Source organism: Balaenoptera acutorostrata, chromosome 13 (genome assembly GCF_949987535.1).
Source record: "Balaenoptera acutorostrata chromosome 13, mBalAcu1.1, whole genome shotgun sequence".
Lineage (NCBI taxonomy): Eukaryota > Metazoa > Chordata > Mammalia > Artiodactyla > Balaenopteridae > Balaenoptera > Balaenoptera acutorostrata.
In genome coordinates this window covers 24,436,977-24,459,179 of record NC_080076.1, presented here as the reverse complement: position 1 = coordinate 24,459,179, position 22,203 = coordinate 24,436,977, and the positions used below count along the sequence as shown (strand labels likewise).

At 37.9% G+C, this 22,203-nt stretch overlaps 1 protein-coding gene across 1 annotated transcript in view; it reads right to left on the bottom strand.

Annotated features, from left to right (window-relative positions):
* The window catches only part of CFAP53 (cilia and flagella associated protein 53), a 57,293-nt gene that overhangs the window by 10,168 nt on the left and 24,922 nt on the right, over nucleotides 1-22,203 (bottom strand). Inside the window, exons 4-7 of the mRNA XM_028162595.2 lie at nucleotides 19,014-19,317; nucleotides 13,743-13,961; nucleotides 4,124-4,340; nucleotides 2,420-2,522 (exon numbers count right to left, since the gene is read on the bottom strand). Of these exons, the coding sequence (XP_028018396.2) occupies nucleotides 2,420-2,522; nucleotides 4,124-4,340; nucleotides 13,743-13,961; nucleotides 19,014-19,317 (843 nt within the window). The remainder of the gene's footprint in view (nucleotides 1-2,419; nucleotides 2,523-4,123; nucleotides 4,341-13,742; nucleotides 13,962-19,013; nucleotides 19,318-22,203) is intronic.

Below are 22,203 nucleotides of genomic sequence, written 5' to 3'. Positions count from 1 at the left end.
AATATCTACAAACAATAAATGCTGGAGAAGGTGTGGAGAAAAGGGAACCCTCTTGCACTGTTGGTGGGAATGTAAATTGATATAGCCACTATGGAGAACAGTATGGAGGTTCCTTAAAAAACTAAAAATAGTACTACCATACGGCCCAGCAATCCCACTACTGGGCATATACCCTGAGAAAACCATAATTCAAAAAGAGTCATGTACCACAATGTTCACTGCAGCTCTATTTACAATAGCCAGGACATGGAAGCAACCTCAGTATCCATCGACAGATGAATGGATAAAGAAGAGGTGGCACATATATACAATGGAATATTACTCAGCCATAAAAAGAAACAAAACTGAGTTATTTGTAGTGAGGTGGATGGACCTAGAGTCTGTCATACAGAATGAAGTAAGTCAGAAAGAGAAAAACAAATACCATATGCTAACACAATATATGGAATATAAAAAAAAAAGGGGGGGGTTTCTGAAGAACCTAGGGGCAGGACAGGAATAAAGGCGCAGACGTAGAGAATGGACTTGAGGACACGGGGATGGGGAAGGGTAAGCTGGGATGAAGAGAGAGAGTGGACTGGACATATATACACTACCAAATGTAAAATGGATAGCTAGTGGGAAGCAGCTATATAGCACAGGGAGATCAGCTCTGTGCTTTGTGACCACCTAGAGGGGTGGGATAGGGAGGGTGGGAGGGAGACGCAAGAGGGAGGAGATATGGGGATGTGTGTTTATGTATAGCTGGTTCACTTTGTTATACAGCAGAAATGAACACACCATTGTAAAGCGATTATACTCCAATAAAGGTGTTAAAAAAAAAACAGGACACTGGGTTAAATTTGAATTTCAGATAAAAAAATATATATTTACATATATTATAAATATATTTAATATTTTATAAACCTAAATAAATACATTCTGAAGCAAAACTGAAAAAAGAGAAAATAGAGTCATGTACCACAATGTTCACTGCAGCACTATTTACAATAGCCAGGACATGGAAGCAACCTAAGTGTCCATCAACAGATGAATGGATAAAGAAGTTGTGGCACATATATACAATGGAATATTACTCAGCCATAAAAAGAAACGAAATTGAGTTATTTGTAGTGAGGTGGATGGACCTAGAGTCTGTCATACAGAGTGAAGTAGAACCTAGGGGCAGGACAGGAATAAAGATGCAGAAGTAGAGAATGGACTTGAGGACACAGGGAGGGGGAAGGGTAAGCTGGGATGAAGTGAGAGAGTGGCATGGACATATATACACTACAAAATGTAAAATAGGTAGTGGGAAGCAGCCGCACAGCACAGGGAGATCAGCTAGGTGCTCTGTGACCACCTAGAGGGGTGGGATAGGGAGGGTCGGGGGGAGATGTAAGAGGAAGGGGATGTGGGGATATATGTATACGTAGAGCTGATTCACTTTATGATATAGCAGAAACTAACACACCATTGGAAAGCAATTATACTCCAATAAAGATGTTAATATAAGAAAAAAATAAAAGTTGGGCAGGGAAGAGAGTTGTTATTCATTAAATTCCCCTCACATCTCCAACAACAGACTTTTCAAAAGTGAGAAGGAAGGAACTCCAGAGCAGAACAAGTAGCAGGAAGTCAGTAGGGTAGGCCAGATGTTGTTGGTAGTGCCCCCAAAGTAACAATAGGCTCAGGTATATAAACCATACTCTTCCTGTAAAGAAGAGAACTTATTTCTATGTACCAAATGTGGGTGAGCCGGGGAACAGGTCCTAGGGACAGGGAGGGTGACCAGCAATTAGAGGAGCCAGGTCCTTTTTCTCCACCACACTGGTCACCTGAACTGGGTGTCATAGTCATCGGTGGGAAGGGACTGCTATGATCTGAGAAAGGCTGCAAGGAGGCATCAGCCAATTTTCTCTACCTGAGCCTGATTATGGTGATCAGAGGGACACTTGCCCGAGGAGGGAAGTGGTACATCTCAAAGCACCCAGAGCACTTCAGTTTTCCAGCTCAGCCAGGCTACAAAAAATCTTCCTGGGACATTTGCATGGAATCATAACCCCATAAGCCGTTTCTGTTAATCTAACTAATTAGGTCATGCTGTATTTCTGGGTTTATTTCATGGGGGAAAAAACTTATTTCATTACAATTTAGGGTTGGTGCCTACTTTATGATGTTTATCCAGTTTAAGATGTTTATCCAGTTTAATACCTAATGTGTATAATCAGAATGTACACAATGTACAGAATTTAATTTTACCAAAATGGTTGTTGCTTATTTTTATATGAAATTTTATAAACTGAATTGAGCTTTTAGGACAAATGTAATACTGACATAAAATAACATCAATAATACATGAATTATGGCACATTGTCCTCTATGCTAAAAATCTCCTATTTTTGGTTAGTTAGCAATAATAAAGAAAACAAAATCATACCTTGTAAAATCCTCCCTCTCTTCACGGTTAAGCTCTTTAAGACCTTCATTTATGCGTTCCTGTTCCATAGCACGTTCTTCCTGTTCTTTTGCTTTTCGTTGCACTAAGAAAGACAAAAGTAATTTTTGCTGAATGACTTTTTCAGAAAAGACTTGCTGACATCTTTCGGGGCATCGATGCCATATTGTCTTTAGAAAGGCAGAGCTTAGACTCACTGGGCTGGATCTTAGCTTAATAAGATAGAAGTAGTCATCTCCATTAAGGAAAGAATAGGGTTTAGATTCATATATGCTGCAATCTACAGAGATTTTCTCTTAATCATTTGTCACTGAAATCTATGATCAGCCTTTTTCATACCAGATTACCACTGTTTGAACACTTCTCATCTTTCTCTTCTTGAGGACAAACAGTTCTATTGCCATTTATATTAATAGGGGATTTTATTTATTACAAAATAAGTACTGGAAAAACAGTATGTAAGTCTCTTATAAATTATATAAGGAAAACTTAAACAACCCAGTAGGTAAAAAATGACAAAGAGAACAGAGTTCACAAAAGAATAAATAAAACCAGGCAATATACACCTAAAATATACATATCTTTGGTCCCAAATCCATTTACAGGAATTTATCTTAATCATATATGAGCCCAAAAACCTATGTACAGAGATAGTAACCTGCAATGCTAACACAGCAGGAAAAAGATTCAAAACAAGCTGAAGGTCCATTAGCTGTGTTTAGGTAAAATAAATTATGGTCCATTTTTATAATGGATTTCTAGGAAGCATTACAAATATTACAATTGAAGGAAATTAACCTGGAAAAATGTTTATGATACGTGGGAAATGCAGGCTGTAAAAAAATATATACAACAAGATCCTAATTTGTGAGGGGAAATGACATACATAATAAAAATACTGGAAGGAAATACAGGAAGCTGTGAACAGTAGCTATTCCTGGGTGGTGCATTATGGTTGATTTTATTTCCTTGTTTATAAATGGTTCCAAATACTTAAATTTTCCATGTTTTCTCAACATATTCTAAAACATTTATCATGGGAGAATACAGAAATCATTTTATCATAGAAGCTTTCTTCTCATTTCTTAAAACTCCATCTAATACTGGCTTAACAATTTTCAACTGCCATTATAATTCCTGAAGTGGAGAATTAATCAATGGAACCAAGATGAGCTTTCTCTTGCAAAGACAGCTAGTGTGAAGTCCATAGTACCCTAACAGTAAATGTTTACATCTGGGTATAGAAATCCTCTCAACAAATATTTCCTTCTGTGACCAAGCACTGAAGCTGAGGGAATTCAGTGGTATGCTAAGAGATGTGAACAAGCAATGGTGAGAACCCCAGAAAGAAGATTTATTATGAATACAGGAACACAGAGGGCCTCTCAAGGAATGAGATATTTGAGTTGGCCTTGAAGGATGTCCAGGATTTCTCAAGATAAAAAGCATCATAGGGAGAGAAAACTACCCAAGCAAAGGCATGCAGGTATGGACGTATGGAGACACCTGCAGAAAGATATTCAAGTATTCAATTAGGTAAGGTCCCTGCAAAGCAGGGATCTTGCCTTAATCCTTTTTACATTCTTCATAGTATTTCACACATAATACTTATTTAATAAATATTTTGGTTGCTACTTAAATTGAATTAAGGCCCAAATATAATATAATTATAATTCATTTCCTTACACTTTTCTTGAACTTGCAGTTTTCTTGTACACATGACCTCATTCAAAAGTTGTTTTCTTGACTCCTTTTCAAGTCTCAGCTCCTTGCCCTTCTCAGCAAACTTCTTTTCCATCTCTTTCTCTAACATTCTGTCCAGTTCTTTCTCCTGAGCTTTTTCTTCCTTATGCCACTGTGCCAAGTACTGATGATATATCTTCTGTTCTCTTATCATATCTTCCTACATAACATTAAAAAAAACCATTAAAAGCAGCAAGGGAAAAACAACAAATAACACACAAGGGAATCCCCATAAGGATAACAGCTGATCTTTCAGCAGAAACTCTGCAAGCCAGAAGGGACTGGCAGGACATATTTAAAGTGATGAAGGAGAAAAACCTACAACCAAGATTACTCTACCCAGCAAGGATCTTATTCAGATTTGACGGAGAAATTAAAACCTTCATAGACAAGCAAAACCTAAGAGAATTCAGCACCACCAAACCAGTTTTACAACAAATGCTAAAGGAACTTCTCTAGGCAGAAAACACAAGAAAAGGAAAAGACCTACAATAACAAACCCAAAACAATTAACAAAATGGTAATAGGAACATACATATTGATAATTACCTTAAATGTAAATGGATTAACTGCTCCAACCAAAAGACATAGACAGGCTGAATGGATACAAAAACGAGACCCGTATATATGCTGTCTACAAGACACACTTCAGATCAAGGGACACATACAGACTGAAAGAGAGGGGATGGAAAAAGATATTCCACACAAAAGGAAATCAAAAGAAACCTGGAGTAGCAATTTCATATCAGACAAAATAGACTTTAAAACAAAGACTATTACAAGAGACAAAGAAGGACACTACATAATGATCAAGGGATCAATCCAAGAAGAAGATATAACAATTGTAAATATTTATGCACCCAACATACGAGCACCTCAATACATAAGGCAAATGTTAACAGCCATAAAAGGGGAAATCGACAGTAACACAATCATACTAGGGGACTTAAACACCCCACTTTCACCAATGGACAGATCATCCAAAATGAAAATAAATAGGGAAACACAAGCTTTAAATGATACATTAAACAAGATGGACTTAATTGATATTTATAGGACATTCCATCCAAAAACAACAGAATACACTTTCTTCTCAAGTGCTCATGGAACATTCTCCACGATAGATCATATCTTGGGTCACAAATCAAGCCTTGGTAAATTTAACAAAATTGAAATCGTATCAAGTATCTTTTCCAACCACAACGCTATGAGACTAGATATCAATTACAGGAAAAAATCTGTAAAAAATACGAACACATGGAGGCTAAACAATACACTACTAAATAACCAAGAGATCACTGAAGAAATCAAAGAGGAAATCAAAAAATACCTAGGGACAAATGACAATGAAAACACGACAACCCAAAACCTATGGGATGCAGCAAAAGCAGTTCTAAGAGCAAGTGTATAGCAATACAATCCTACCTTAAGAAACATTTCAAATAAACAACCTAACCTTACACCTAAAGCAATTAGAGAAAGAACAAAAAACCCCCAAAGTTAGCAGAAGGAAAGAAATCAAAAGGTCAGATCAGAAATAAATGAAAAAGAAATGAAGCAAACAATAGCAAAGATCAATAAAACTAAAAGCTGGTTCTTTGAGAAGATAAACAAAATTGATAAACCATTAGCCAGACTTATCAAGAAAAAAAGGGAGAAGACTCAAATCAAGAGAATTAGAAAGGAAAAAGGAGAAGTAACAACTGACACTGCAGAAATACAAAGGATTGTGAGAGATTACTACAAGCAGCTATATGCCAATAAAATGGACAACCTGGAAGAAATGGACAACTTCTTAGAAATGCGCAACCTTCCAAGACTAAACCAGGAAGAAATAGAAAATATGAACAGACCAAACACAAGCACTGAAATTGAAACTGTGATTAAAAATCTTCCAACAAACAAAAGCCCAGGACCAGATGGCTTCACAGGCGAATTCTATCAAATATTTAGAGAAGAGCTAACACCTATCCTTCTCAAACTCTTCCAAAATATAGCAGAGGGAGGAACACTCCCAAACTCATTCTACGAGGCCACCATCACCCTGATACCAAAACCAGACAAAGATGTCACCAAGAAAGAAAACTACAGGCCAATATCACTGATGAACATAGATGCAAAAATCCTCAACAAAATACTAGCAAACAGAATCCAACAGCCCATTAAAAGGATCATACACCATGATCAAGTGGGGTTTATCCCAGGAATGCAATGATTCTTCAATATACGCAAATCAATCAATGTGATACACCATATTAACAAATTGAAGGAGAAAAACCATATGATCCTCTCAATAGATGCAGAATAAGCTTTTGACAAAATCCAACATCCATTTATGATAAAAACCCTCCAGAAAGTAGGCATAGAGGGAACTTGCCTCAACATAATAAAGGTCACATATGACAAACCCACAGCCAACACTGTCCTCAATGGTGAAAAACTGAAAGCATTTCCTCCAAGATCAGGAACAAGACAAGTTTGTCAACTCTCACCACTATTATTCAACATTGTTTTGGAAGTTTTAGCCACAGCAATCAGAGAAGAAAAAGAAATAAAAGGACTCCAAATCGGAAAAGAAGAAGTAAAGCTGTCACTGTTTGCAGATGACATGATACTATACATAGAGAATCCTAAAGATGCTACCAGAAAACTACTAGAGCTAATCAATGAATTTGGTAAAGTAGCAGGATACAAAATTAATGCACAGAAATCTCTTGCATTTCTATACACTAATGATGAAAAATCTGAAAGTGAAATTAAGAAAACACTCCCATTTACCACTGCAACAAAAAGAATAAAATTTCTAGCAATAAACTTACCTAAGGAGACAAAAGTCCTGTATGCAGAAAATTATAAGACACTGATGAAAGAAATTCAAGATGATACAAACAGGTGGAGAGATATACCATGTTCTTGGATTGGAAGAATCAACATTGTGAAAACGACTCTACTACTCAAAGCAATCTACAGATTCAATGCAATCCCTAACAAACTACCAATGGCATTTTTCACAGAAATAGAACAACAAATTTCACAATTTGTATGGAAACACAAAAGACCCCGAATAGCCAAAGCAATCTTGAGAAAGAAAAACGGAGCTGGAGGAATCAGGCTCCTGGACGTCAGATGATACTACAAAGCTACAGTATTCAAGACAGTATGGTACTGGCGCAAAAACAGAAGTATAGATCAATGGAACAGGATAGAAAGCTCAGAGATAAACCCACACACATATGGTCACCTTAACTTTGATAAAGGAGGCAAGAATATACAGTGGAAAAAAGACAGCCTCTTCAATAAGTGGTGCTGGGAAAACTGGACAGCTACATGGAAAAGAATGAAATTAGAACACTCCTTAACACCATACACAAAAATCAACTCAAAATGGATTAAAGACCTAAATGTAAGGCCAGACACTGTAAAACTCTTAGAGGAAAACATAGGCAGAACACTCAATGACATAAATCACAGCAAGATCCATTTTGACCCACCTCCTAGAGAAATGGAAATAAAAACAAAAATAAACAAATGGGACCTAATGAAAGTTAAAAGCTTTTGCACAGCAAAGGAAACCATAAACAAGACGAAAAGACAACTCTCACAATGGGAGAAAATATTTGCAAATGAAGCAACTGACAAAGGATTAATCTCCACAATTTACAAGCAGCTCATGCAGTTCAATATCAAAAAAACAAACAACCCAATCCAAAATTGGACAGAAGATCTAAACAGACATTTCTCCAAAGAAGATATACAGATTGCCAACAAACACATGAAAGAATGTTCAACATCATTAATCATTAGAGAAATGCAAATCAAACTACAATTAGATATCATCTCATACTGGTCAGAATGGCCATCATCAAAAAATCTACAAACAATAAATGCTGGAGAGGGTGTGGAGAAAAGGAAACCCTCTTGCACTGTTGGTGGGAATGTAAATTGATACAGCCACTATGGAGAACAGTATGGAGGTTCCTTAAAAAACTAAAAATAGTACTACCATACTGCCCAGCAATCCCACTACTGGGCATATACCCTGAGAAAACCATAATTCAAAAAGAGTCATGTACCACAATGTTCACTGCAGCTCTATTTACAATAGCCAGGACATGGACGCAACCTCAGTATCCATCGACAGATGAATGGATAAAGAAGAGGTGGCACATATATACAATGGAATATTACTCAGCCATAAAAAGAAACGAAATTGAGTTATTTGTAGTGAGGTGGATGGACCTAGAGTCTGTCATACAGAATGAAGTAAGTCAGAAAGAGAAAAACAAATACCATATGCTAACACAATATATGGAATATAAAAAAAAGGGGGGGGGTTCTGAAGAACCTAGGGGCAGGACAGGAATAAAGACGCAGACGTAGAGAATGGACTTGAGGACACGGGGAGGGGGAAGGGTAAGCTGGGATGAAGTGAGAGAGTGGCATGGACATATATACACTACCAAACGTAAAATAGATAGCTAGTGGGAAGCAGCCGCATAGCACAGGGAGATCAGCTTGGTGCTCTGTGACCACCTAGAGGGGTGGGATAGGGAGTGTGGGAGGGAGGGAGACGCAAGAGGGAAGAGATATGGGGACATATGTATATGTATAACTGATTCACTTTGTTATAAAGCAGAAACTAACACACCACTGTAAAGCAATTATACTCTAATAAAGATGTTAAAAATTTTTTTTTAAAAATCAATAATCTAAACTTCCACCTTAGGAAACTAGAAAAAAAGGCAAATTAAATCCACAGTAAGCAGAAGAAAAGAAATAAAAACTACAGGAGAAATCAATGAAATTGAAAACAGGAAATCAAAGAGAAAATCAATGAAAGCAAAAGCTAGTTCTTTAAGAAGATCAATAAAATCGATAAGCCTCTAGCCAGACTAACTAAGAGAGGAGACGACCAAAATTAGTAATATCAGAAATGAAAGAGGGGACATCACTACATGTACAAATCCATCAGTCATTAAAAGAGTAAGAAAGAAATACTATGAACAACTCTATGCTCACAAATTTGATACCCTAAAGGAAATGAACCACTTCTTTGAAAGACACAATCTGCCAAAATTGACACAAGAAGAAAAGGACAATCTGAATAGGCCTATATCTATTATTAAAGAAAGTGAATTAATAATTAACTTTCTGAAACAGAAAGCACCATTCACAGATGAGTTCACTGGTGAATTCTACCAAACATTTAAGGAAGAAATTATACCAAGTCTCTACAATCTCTTTCACAAGACAGAAGCAGAAGGAATACTTCCTAACTCATCCTATGAAGCTAGAATTACCTTAATACCAAAAGCAGAAAAAGATATTATGAAAAAAAACATACACTAATCTCTCTTATAAACAAAGATGCAAAAATCCTCAACAAAATATTAGTAAATTGAATCCAACAATGTATAAAAAGAATTATACAACATGATAAAGGTTTATCCTAGGTAGCAAGGCTGGCTCACCATTCAAAAATCAATTAATGTAATCCATCATATCAACAGGCTAAAAAAGAAGAACCACATGATCATATCAATTAATGCAGAAAAAAATTTGGCAGAATCCAACACCCACTCATGTTAAAATTAAAAAAAAAACTCTCAGTAAACCAGGAATAAAGGGGGGAATTCCTCAATTTGATAATGAATATCTACAAAAAACCTACAACTAACATCATACTTAATGATGAAAAACTAGAAGCTTTCCCACTAAAATCAGATACAAGGCAAGGATGCCCCCTCTCAGCACTCTTTTTCACATTATACTGAAAGTCCTAGCTTAAACAGTATGACAAGAATAGCAAATGAAAGGTATATTGATTGGGAAGAAAGAAATAAAGCTGTCTTTTTTCACAGATAACATGGTTGTCTATGTAGAAAATCTGAAGGAACCGATAAAAAACTCCTGGAGCTAATAAGCAATTAAAGCAAGGTCACAGGATACAAGGTTAACAAACAAAAGTCAACTGATTTCCTATATACCAGCAATGAAGTAGAATTTGAAATTAAAAACACAATACCATTTACACTAGCACCCCAAAAATGAAATACATAGGTACAAATCTAACAAAATATGTACAAGATCTATATGAGGAAAAGCACAAAGCTGATGAGAAAAATCAAAGAACTAGAGAGATAGTCCATGTTCATGAATAGGAATACTCAATATTGTCAAAATGTCAGTTCTTCCATTCTTGATCTATAGACTCAATGCAATTACAAAAAAAAAAAAAAATCCCAGTAAATTATTTTGTGGAAATCAACAAACTGATTCTAAAATTTATATGAAGAGGCTAAAGACCCAAAATGGCCAACTCAGTATTTAAGGACAAGATCAAAGTCAGAGGACTGACCCTGCCCAACTTTAAGACTTACTATAGTAATCAAGACGGTATGGAATTGGTGAAAGAATAGATCAATAGATCAATAGAAAAGAACATAGAGCCCCAAAACAGACTCATATAAATATAGTCAACTGATCTTTGACTAGGAAGCAAAGGCTATACAATGGAGTTAAGAGAGTCTCTTCAACAAATGGTGCTAGAACAACTGGACATCTACATGCCAAAAAAAAAAAAAAAAAAAAGAATCTAGAAACAGACCTTACACCTTTACAAAAATTAACTCAAAATGGACCAAAGATCTAAACGTCAAATATAAAACTCCTAGAAGATAACAAAGGAGAAAATCTAGGTGACCTTGGGTTTGGTGATAAGCTTTTAGATACAATAGCAAAGGCACAATCCATGAAAGAAAGAATAGATAAGCTAGACTTCATTAAAATTAAAAATTTTGCTCTATGAAAGCTCTGATCAAGAGAATGAAAGACAAGTCACAGACTGGGAGAAAGTATTTGCTAAAAACTTACCTGATAACGGACTGTTATCTAAAATATACAGAGAGCATTGGAGACAAGACGGTGGAACAGAAGGACTTGAGCTCCCCTCCTCTCACGAAAACACAAAAATCACAACTAACTGCTGAACAACCATTAACAAAAAAAGACTGGGACCTACCAGAAGAGACATTCTACATCCAAAGACAAAGAAGAAGCTACAACAAGACGGTAGGAGGGGTGCTTTCACAATAAAATGTACAAAGAACTCTTAAAACTCAACAAGAAGAAAACAAACAACTCAAAAAATGAGCCAAAGATCTTAACAGGCACCTCATCAAAAATATACAGATGGCAAACATATAAAAAGATGTTTGTGATATTATGATTTATAATAAGAAATATATATTTGGTCTTCATCCCCATTTCTGGCACAGAGCTCCTAAAACCCTTAGAATTTCCTAAGTGATGAGAGCAACAAAGTTGTCTTTTGTTCTGTTAATGAGGTGACTTTTGGACCACACCTCTGGTTGCCAGGAGAACCAACCATGTGATTAGAGGGTTGGAAATTTCAGTCCCAGTTCCCTGACCTCTGGGGAGGGGAGAAGGTTTGGAGCCTTCAAATCAATCACTGATGGCCAATGACTTAACCAATCATGCCTATGTAATGAAGCCTACCTAAAAACCCCAAAGGAGAGGGTTCAGAATTGGGGAACCAGAACACTTCCACCATGCCAGGTCCCAAACTCCATGAGGACAAAAGCTCCTTTGTTCAGGACCTCATCCTATATGTCTCTTCATCTGGCTATTTATTTGTATCCTTTAATATACTCTGTAATAAATTGGTAATCTAGTGAGCAAACTGGTTTCCTGAGTTCTGTGAGCTGCTCTAGCCAATCAATCGAACTCAAGGAGGGGGTCACGGGAACTTCTGATTTATAGCCAGTCTGTCAAGTAACAACTTGGATTTGCAATTGGCATCCTGAGTTTGAGGGGGATCATTGGAACTTCCAGTTTGTAGCCAGTTGGTCAGAAGCACAGGTAACCATCTGGGCTTGCGACTGCGCTACTTCAGACTGGCAACTGAAGTAGAGGGCAGTCTTATAGAACTGAGCCCTTTCCCTGTGGAATCCGATGCTATCTCTGGGTAGATAGTGCCAGAATTGAGTGGAATTGTAGGACACCCAGCTCGTGTCCCGAGCATTGCTTGGATACCACGTTACACATTGGAATTGGGTTCAGAATCCTTAATGCTCTATACCACATGACATTAGGGAAATTAAAATTAAACAACAATGATATATCACTACACACCTATTAGAATGGCTCAAGTCCAGAACACTGACAACACAAAATACTGACAAGGATGCTGAGCAACAGGAACTCTCATTCATTGCTGGTGGGAATGCAAAATGGTATAGACACTTTGCAAGACAGTTTGGCTGTTCTTACAAAACTACACATACTCTTACCATATGATCCAGGAATAACGCTTCTTGATATTTACCCAAATGAGTTGAAAACTTATGTTCACACAAAAACCTGCCTAAGAATGTACACAATAACTTTATTCATAATCACCAAAACCTGGAAGCAACCAAGGATGTCCTTCAGAAGGTGACTGGATAAATACACTGTAGTACATCCACACAATGGAAGAGATTCAGTGCTAAAAGTAAATGAGCTATCAAGCCATGAAAAGATATGGAGGGAACTTAAATGCGTATTAGTTAGTGAAAGAAGCCAATCTGAAAAGGCTACATACTATATGATTCCAATGATATGACATTCTGGAAAAGGCAAAACTATGGAGACAGTAAAAATATCAGTGGTTTCCAGGGGTTTGGGGTGGAGGAAGGGATGACCAGGTGGAGCACAGAGGATTTTTAGCCGAGTGAAATCACTCTGTATAATACTCTCATGGTGGATAAATGTCATCATATGTTTGTCCAAACCTATAGATCTACAACACCAAAGAATGGACCCTAATGTAAACTATGGACTTTGGGTGATAATGTGCCAATGTAGGTTCGTCGATTGTAACAAATGTACCCTCTGGTGGAGGATGTTGAGGATGGGGAAGGCTATGCATGTGTTGGGGCAGGGGGTATATGGGAAGTTTCTGTACTTTTTGCTCAATTTTGCTGTGAACCTAAAACTGCTCTAAAAAATAAAGTCTATCAAAACAAAACAAAACAAATCATAGTACCTTTAGGAAAAGAACAACACCCTAAAGAGTTCAATACAAATTTTAAAGAAACAGTTAAATAAACACTGGAGTGATTTTCTCTACTCTCTTTGCCTGTCAAAACTACATATCCTTCAAAGTACAACTTGAACACCACTTTCTCAGTGATGTCTTCCCCAACTTCTGGACATACTTAGTCACTCCACTTCCTGTGATCCCATCCTGCTATCACAGTACTAACACCATGTTATAGAGTAGGAGTTCTCAAATTTTAGTGAGCATCAGAATCACCTGGGAGAGCTTGTTAAAACAGGTTTCTTGTCCTGGCCAAGATCTGAATTTGGAGATTCTGAGTCTGAAGCCTATGAATTTCTGTTTCTAACATCCTCCTAGATGATGCTAATGCTGTTGGTTCGTGGACCACACTTACAGTAGCAGTTATGCTTTATTCTACACATGGCTGGCTCCCATAAGACTGAGAGCTCAACAAGGAATCTCATCCAGCACACAGTAGGCACTGAATAAATGTCTTACTCTCTTTTGCTTCTTTTTATCAGCCTCTTCCTGTAAGTTTTGAAGGGCGCTTTGCATGATCTTCATGTTCAAGTCCTGATCTTCTCTGTATTCCTGCTGAATATGCTCCATCTTCTCTTGGAGGGCTTTTTGCAAAGCAGCCCTCATTTCCTGTTTTGTCTTCTGTTTCTTTAGCTTATCCTGTTCATTCTCAAGTTTCACCTGTGCTTTGTCACTTTCCTATGGCAGAACAATAGTGAAGATAATGCATCAGTACAGTTGGACAAAACAAAGAAGTTAATGCATTTCATTTAAGAGGTGAGAATAAATGGTTTCTTGAAAACACACACTCCTGGGTGAAAAGGTACTATAAGAAATAAAACTTGCCTTTTCATTGCTGAATCAGCAATACGGCTTTGTGAAATTGCTGTCTGTGTATGATTATAAAGTAATAAATAGTTGTGGAGTTCAAAATGCAGAAAAGTATAAGGATAAATCACTTTTATTCTTTTTTTTTTTTTTTTTAATGAGGATCTTGAATCAGATGCGTATGTTTTTTTTGATTGATTGATTGATTGATTGATTTTGGCTGTGTTGCGTCTTCGTTTCTGTGCGAGGGCTTTCTCCAGTTGTGGCAAGTGGGGGCCACTCTTCATCGCGATGCGCGGGCCTCTCTCGTTGCGGAGCACAGGCTTCAAACGCGCAGGCTCAGCAGTTGTGGCTCACGGGCCCAGCCGCTCCGCGGCATGTGGGATCTTCCCAGGCCAGGGCTCGAACCCGTGTCCCCTGCATTAGCAGGCAGACTCTCAACCACTGCGCCACCAGGGAAGCCCCCACTTTTATTCTTAATACCCATTCACCCACTACCATTCTCAATGTTTTGGTGTATTGACCTTCCAGACTTTAGTCTTCTATGCACATCTGCACATCTAGATTTGGATACATTATTAACCAGCAATAAGAGTCCAGAAATGGAGATGTCCACATCAGCTAAATATACAAAAGTAAATTAAGCTTTTTATTCTTTAAAAGCTCTCCCCCATTCCTCTCATTTTCTTATCTATCTGACCCTCCTGGCTAGCTTAACTGCCTGACTAATCAAGCAGTTTTAACTGGGGTACCACTGCTGTTGGGTGCTGTGAGTTTGGTATAAACTGAGGCATTAATCCTCCTGTCAAAGGCATTTGCACTCTCCTGGAGGGATAAGTCCTTGCCCAGCGGGGACAGGAGATGACACATTTATAGTGAGGAGGGATACAATCCCCCATTGACTTGATCTAATTGAGACTCACAACAGCCATGATTGCCACGATTTCTGGCTTGTGAGAGGGAAGTTATATGCTAGACTTTTCCGTTAATGTCATGAGAGTAAATCCACACTGAATTGTGAGGGTCAAATGAGACAATAAAAGTAAAAATGCTCTGCAATATTTAAGGAAAAATGATGGATATCAAACATGAAAGCCAGTGGGATAGCAGGCCACACTTTTTATTTATTTATTTTTCATTCATTTATTTATTTGGCTGCACCGGGTCTTAGTTGCCGCGTGCAGGACATTCGTTGTGGCATGCGGGATCTCCAGTTGTGGCATGCAAACTTTTACTTGTGGCATGTGGGATCTAGTTCCCCAATCTGGGATCAAACCCGGGGTCCCTGCAGTGGGAGTGCACAGTCTTAGCCACTGGACCACCAGGGAAGTTCCAGGCCACACTTTTTAAAAAGTAAGGTTGACCATACCAGGAGGCAGCAATCAGCCAAATCAGACTATGAAGCAGGTAAAGATGGTATGGGGGGAGAACTGCTCAAAATTAAGAGACCTAAAAGCAGTTTACCATGTCTTGGTTTCCCCAGGATAGTTCTGATTTTACACTGTTGCGCTTATGTACTGAATTAAATGCACCCCTTTCAATCTCAAATGTGACCAGATTTGAATAATAAACAGTGACTCATTCTAAAAGAGACTTATAAGAGGACAACAATGTTTGGATCCTGCTTTAAATGTCAAATAACTTAGACAGTGATGGAAATTTGATGCTGATTTTAGATGATAACAATGAATTATTAATTTTTTTAGGTTTGATATTGGCATTGTATAAGAAAATGTCCTTAATCATGTTGTTGAGATGCATACTTGAGATGTATTTAAGGGAGAAATGACATGTCTGGGATATATATATATATATACACACATATACACACACACACACACATATATATATATATATATATATATTTTGGCTGCGTCCGGTCTTAGTTGTGGCCCACAGGATCTTCGCTGAGGCACGTGGGATCTTCGTTGCAGCATGCGGGCTCTTCGTTGTGGTACGCGGGCTTCTCTCTAGTTGTGGCGTGCGGGTTTTCTCTTCTCTAGTTGTGGTGCTTGGGTTCCAGAGCACATGGGCTCTGTAGTTTGTGGCACGTGGGCTCTAGCTGAGGCACGCGAGCTCAGTAGTTGTGGCACGCGGGCTTAGTTGCCCTGCGGCATGTAGGATCTTAGTTCCCTGACCAGGGATTGAACCTGCGTCCCCTGCATTGTAAGGCGGATTCTTTACCACTGGACCACCAGGGAAGTCCCTGGGACATATTTTAAAACAAAAGTGGAAGGGGGTAGAATATAGGAAATCAACATGTCAAAATGCAACAGCTGCTGAAACTGGGAGATCAGTACATGAGTATGATCATTGTACTCTCCACTTCTGTGCATTTGAAAATGTTCATATTATTATTTAATATAACATTACTTTTATAACAAATGTTATAATTATAACATTAAAAAGGGTGGAATAACATTCTTGAAATTACAAAATAATAGAGATAAAGAACCCATCAGTGGCTGCCAGGGGTTAGGGTTGAGGGTGGTGATGAAATAAAATTTATATTTTAAGGCAAGATGAAAATGTAAACCTAAAATTCTCTCTCTCTCTGTCTGTTTGGGCCTCCTCCCTCCCCCTTTAGAGTGCAAAGTGCATCTTCATTATACATTAACCAGACCTCCTCAAAGACGGGAATGCCTACTTCACAGCAAAGATCAATTATTTTTTCTTTCTTCTGACGCCAGCAATAGAACTTTATAGAAGATTAATATTCTTTCCCAACTCTGTAAGGGGTCATGGTGACTTACTGCTTGCTTTGTACATGCTTACCCGGACTATGTATCTTTGGTGAACTTATGTAAAATGTCAGTGTGTCATTTTGATGTCTGATCCTCTGTCTTGAAAATGTATATGACTTTGCCTTCGACTACTAACAGGTGGAACAATTCTCAGAGCTTCTGAGAGTCTGTCTCTTGTATTATAATCCTTAGTTTGGCTTGAATAAAATTCTCTTTTTCTTCTTAATTTGATTGTTAATTGAATTTTCTTTGACAGAGGTTATAACAATAAAGGAGTAGCTGGAAGGAGTTTCTTTGAATGATGGAACAATTCTGTATCCTGATTTCAGTAGTGGTTACATAAATGTAGTGGTTACATATGGTAAAATTTCATAGAACTATACCCCTTCCTCCAAAGAGTGCTTGTAAAAGCTGGTGAAATCCAAAGAAGGGTTTTTTAGTTTAGTTAAATAAGGGAGTAACTTTAGTTGAAAGTATTATACCAGTGTAAGTCTTTATAAGTCTATATATATAATATTTGGTTATGTAAAGGTACACAGAAACTCTAATATTTTTGGCAACTCCTCGTTAAAGTTATTTCCAAAAAAAAATTCTTTTTAAAGTAAGGTAGAAATAGAGATAGCTGGGTGTGTTATAAAAAATAAATATTTTGTCTTTGCCCCTGGTTCCTGGCACATAGCTCCTAACACCCTTGGAATCTCCAAAGTGATACGATTATCTTTTGTAGCCTAATGAGATGACCAGTGGCTGGACCCCCTAGATAGCTTCAGGATGGGAGATGATAACCAGAAAGACCAAACCATGTGATCAGAGGGTTGGAACTTTAGCTCCACCCCTTGACCTCCAGGGAGGGAAGAGGGGCCAGAGATTGAGTTCAATCACCAACAGCGATTGAATTAATCAATCACACCCATGTGATGAAACCTCCATAAAACCCCCAAATGACGAGGTCCAGAGAGCTTCTGGATTGAACACATCAAGGTGGTGGGGGCATGGAAGCTCTGTGTACCACCCCACATACCTTCCCCTATGCATCTCTTCCATTTGACCATCTCTGAGTTGTATACCTTACAATAAGCTGGTAAGGGTAAGTAAAGCACTTTCCTAAGTTCTATGAGTTGTTTTAGTGAATTACTGAAACTGAGGGGGAGTCATGAGAACCTTGGACTTTGTAGCCAAGCTGGACAGAAGTGTGGGTAACCTAGGGACCCACTACTTGTGATGGGTATCTGAAGTGAGGGCAGTCTTGTGGGACTAAGCCTTTCAACTTATGGAGTCTGACACTAATTCCAGATAGTATCAGAACTGAATCAAATTGTAGTACACCTAATCAGTGTCTGCAGGGCATCAGAGTATTGTCTGATGTGAGAAAAAAACCCACACATTTGGTGTCAGAAGTGTTGTGAGTAAACATGGCTCACTAAGTATCTTACACCAGAGGAGGGGGTATATATAAGGCCATTTGGGGGTCACTATTTTGATTTTCCTAGAGATCTTCTACTAAACTCTTCAAAATAAAACAATCTTAAACCCAGAGAAGATTTCTGGGCTCTGCATGTACCTTACCTTTGATGTTTCTTATGGTTTCATATTTCAATACTTGGGATTTCCCAGGAAAATATTACCATCTTCCTAAATTTAGTGGTATTAAAGTGTCAGATGTTGAAAGCGTTATATACATATAAAATTGTTACCTTCTTGAGTGCTTGCACACATTTCCATTGACAACTCTAATTTGTATATACGAGGGGCAGTGATCTTGTAGGAACAAAATTATTGATGCTGGTGGTCTGGGGGGTCACTGTAGCTGTTGTATAAGCACTTTATATAGGATTTGGAAATTGTCAATTACCCATATCAAAGAATGGGGGGATGTTGCCAAATTGCCACTAGGCTTCATTGGCACTGCTGATGATTATCCCATTTCACCCTCACAACAAAGACAAGTGCCCTTTGCCTCATTTTGTAGATGAGGAAACTGAATCACAGTAGTGAAGTAACTTGCCCTACACAATGAGATGGCACTGTCATCTGGGCCTTGAAATCCAAGGCTCTGACCATGGTCTGTTGCCCTGTGAACGAGCCTTGGCCATCAGGCAAACTACAGTAGCAGGCCAGCGAACTGTGTACTCTAGCCACTGAGTTCATCGTCCTATCACAAGCATTTCAAAAGACCCACCACAAGGCGCGCCTCCTCCTCCTTCAGCCGCCGCGCTGCCTGCCTTTGCGCCTGGATGCTGGTGATCTGGGCATTCAGCCCCAGCCGTGTGTTCTCCATCAGCTCTCTCTGTCTCCTCGCCTCTTCGGCTTCTCGCTTCTCTTTGGCCAGTCGGTCTTCCTCCCAGAGCTTTGAGAACATCTGCTCTTCCACCAGCTTCTGCCTTTTCAGCTCCTCATTAAATGCTATCTGTGCTTTCCGCTCCTTGCTCACTGCCTTCTGATGGATACAGCACAACTCAACACGGAGCTCCTCACAGCGTTCCCTGAAAGGACAATTTAAAGAAGAAACCCAGCCTTTCATAAGACATTGCTCTCTTTAGGCACAAATCTGCACAGTCAGACAACTGAAGTAAGAAAGTTAAAGACCTGGATGTAGGCCATCTGAGCACCAGAAACACATGAGGGGGCAGCGAGGAGGCAGGCACATGATGCCACAGAGAAAGCACAAGCACTGGAGTCAAGCAGAGCAGGCTTTGAAATCTGGTTTTGATATTTCCTATGTGACCTTAGATCAAAAACTCTATCTATCTGAGCCTGTTGCTATATCTGTAAAAGAACTGTCTTTCAAGGTTTGGTAAGGATCAGATAGATGGATATAAATACCTAGTAGGTAACAGGAACTCAGTAAATGGTACCTACTATTATTACTATAGAGGAAATAGAAGAGGGACGAGTCCCTGCAACATTACAAGTAGATTAAGGCTTTGGTAGAAAGAGACCCTGCATGTACATCCAAGAAAAGATCCAAGGATAGAGTTAGCATACCATGGTGATGTTTCCCCATTGTATCTGGATTCCTGGCAGGGCACACATCCACTGAAGGGGTTTCTGCCAGAGTTGAGAAAACAGCCCTATTGTTGCCTTTTCACAACCAGGCTTGTGTCATCATTCAAGAAGAAATGCTATTTCAGTAAGTGTTTGGACCTCATCCTTTCTTTCAGCCTCAGTAATTTAAATTTCTTCAAATGTTCTTGATTGACCCCACTTTTAATTTAAGAGCTGTGAAATTATTTAGCAATATTTTCAAAACCCTACTCTCCCCTTCCTCCCTACCCCCTCCCAGACCAGACTTGTTAAATCAGAATATTTAACACATCTGTATTTTTTAAGAGCTCCTCAGATGGTTCTGACATATAGCCAAGTTTGAGAACCTGTGATGGAAGGCAATGTTTTTTATAAACATCAAGTCCTCCTGGTTTCTAAATCAAATTCTACACCAAGAAGCTAAAGTTTGGAGAATGGGCTCAATAAAGAACTTTTAAAGAAATTCGAGTTGTTAAGACTGAAAGAAAGGATGTGGTCTAAACTCTTATTGCAAGAGTGGTCAATATCACACAAAATGAAACCCCCAAAATACACTTTAACATTTAAAAAAACTAATTCATCTGTCTGAAATTCATCAGTGAAATTCTCAGAATTGGCCATGATAACTTATTAAAGTCCTTCCCAATCCTATGATTCATACTCTAACAAAGGTATTCAATTAATGGAAATCTAAAGCCTAAGGATAATAAGTATGGCTTATATTTTTAAATTTTTATTTAAAATCAACTCTTTCTTCCTAAGTATAAAACTAATACATGTTCATTGCAGAAAAACTAGAAAATATAGAAAGGTATGAAGACAGTAAAAATAACACATAATCCTACTATCAGGAGATAATCACTATTAGCATGTTAATATATTTCTTTCCAGTCTTATGTATGCGTTTTTACTAGAACTGGAGTTATTCTGCATAACTATATCTCCTTGTATCTTAATTTTTCCACCTACCATTATATTGGGAATGCTTCCTCATGAAATATTCTTTAAAACAATTCCTAACCTTAGAACTTTATTATAGTTTACTAAGCTGCATAACAGAGGCTACAGCCTATAAATATATCACAGTTTACTTAAACATTCCCCTATTTGATGAACATATAGGTTATGTCTAACTTTTATTACAATGTTGCAATGAACATTGTTTCTGTAGCTCTTTCTGTTTATTGCTAATGATTTTCTTAAGGTAATTCCCTCCTTAATATGAAATCTAAGAGTACAAAAACATTCTTAAGGCAGTTGATGATGCATGCTGCCAAGAATGCCAGAATTAACACATTATTGACCAGAGATGTATTAATAGGTCCTTTGTTACCCGGACGTTATTGACCAGAGACGTATCAATACGGTTTTAGAGAGTGATACAATTAACATCACCATGAGAAGTTGTTAGAGCTTAAAATTGATCACAACTTATGATTGCCATTATCATTCACATTTTGCTCAGTTAGGTTTTTGTTCCAACCCTGTGTATATTATAAATGCAAGTTTATTACCATAAAATTTTCAAAAATGACGCATCACAAAATTTTGAGTGAAGAAGAATTTTTCAGTGAATTTTATGCAGATACTTTCTCTGATTGTCCGGGCGACATATATGCTAGTGTCTCAGAAGATGATAGTTCTTCAGAATACAGTTCTGATTCAGATGATGTGAATATTAGACCAAGAAAAAGACAAAAAACCTTAGTGATTGATTCTGATACAGAAAATGAAAATGAAACTCATGGTGCTGGAGAATGCTCCTTTGCTTCTACAGAAGAGTGGACTGAGAACAACATTTCACGAAAATTAGAAGACTTTAGAGGTGTGTCAGGTATAACTATTGAATGTAATAACCCACAAAGTATTAGCAAAATAACAGAATTAATTTTTGGTAATGACTTTTTCGAGTTGGTCGCTTCTCAAACAAACTTGTATCACCAACAGAATGAAAAATCATATAAAAAGTATGATAAGGCTTTAAAATGGACTGATATAACCAATAGTGACATGGAGAAGTTTCTTGGATTAATAATTTTGATGGGACAAATAAGAAAGTCACACTGGAAAGAACAGTTGGCTGATCCCTTACTTGAAACCTATCTTTCCAAAGATCATGACAAGAATAAGGTTCGAACAAATAATGACATTTCTTCACTTTAACGATAACTTGGAAACTCCACTTCCTGCAGACAGAATTTCAAAAGTTAAACCTCTTTTGGATTATTTTCTACCAAAATTTCAATTGATCTATATACTCAAACAAGAGCTATCACTTGATGAGGCAATGATAAAGTGGAGAGGACAACTCAGATTCAAAACCTATAATCCTGGAAAACGTACAA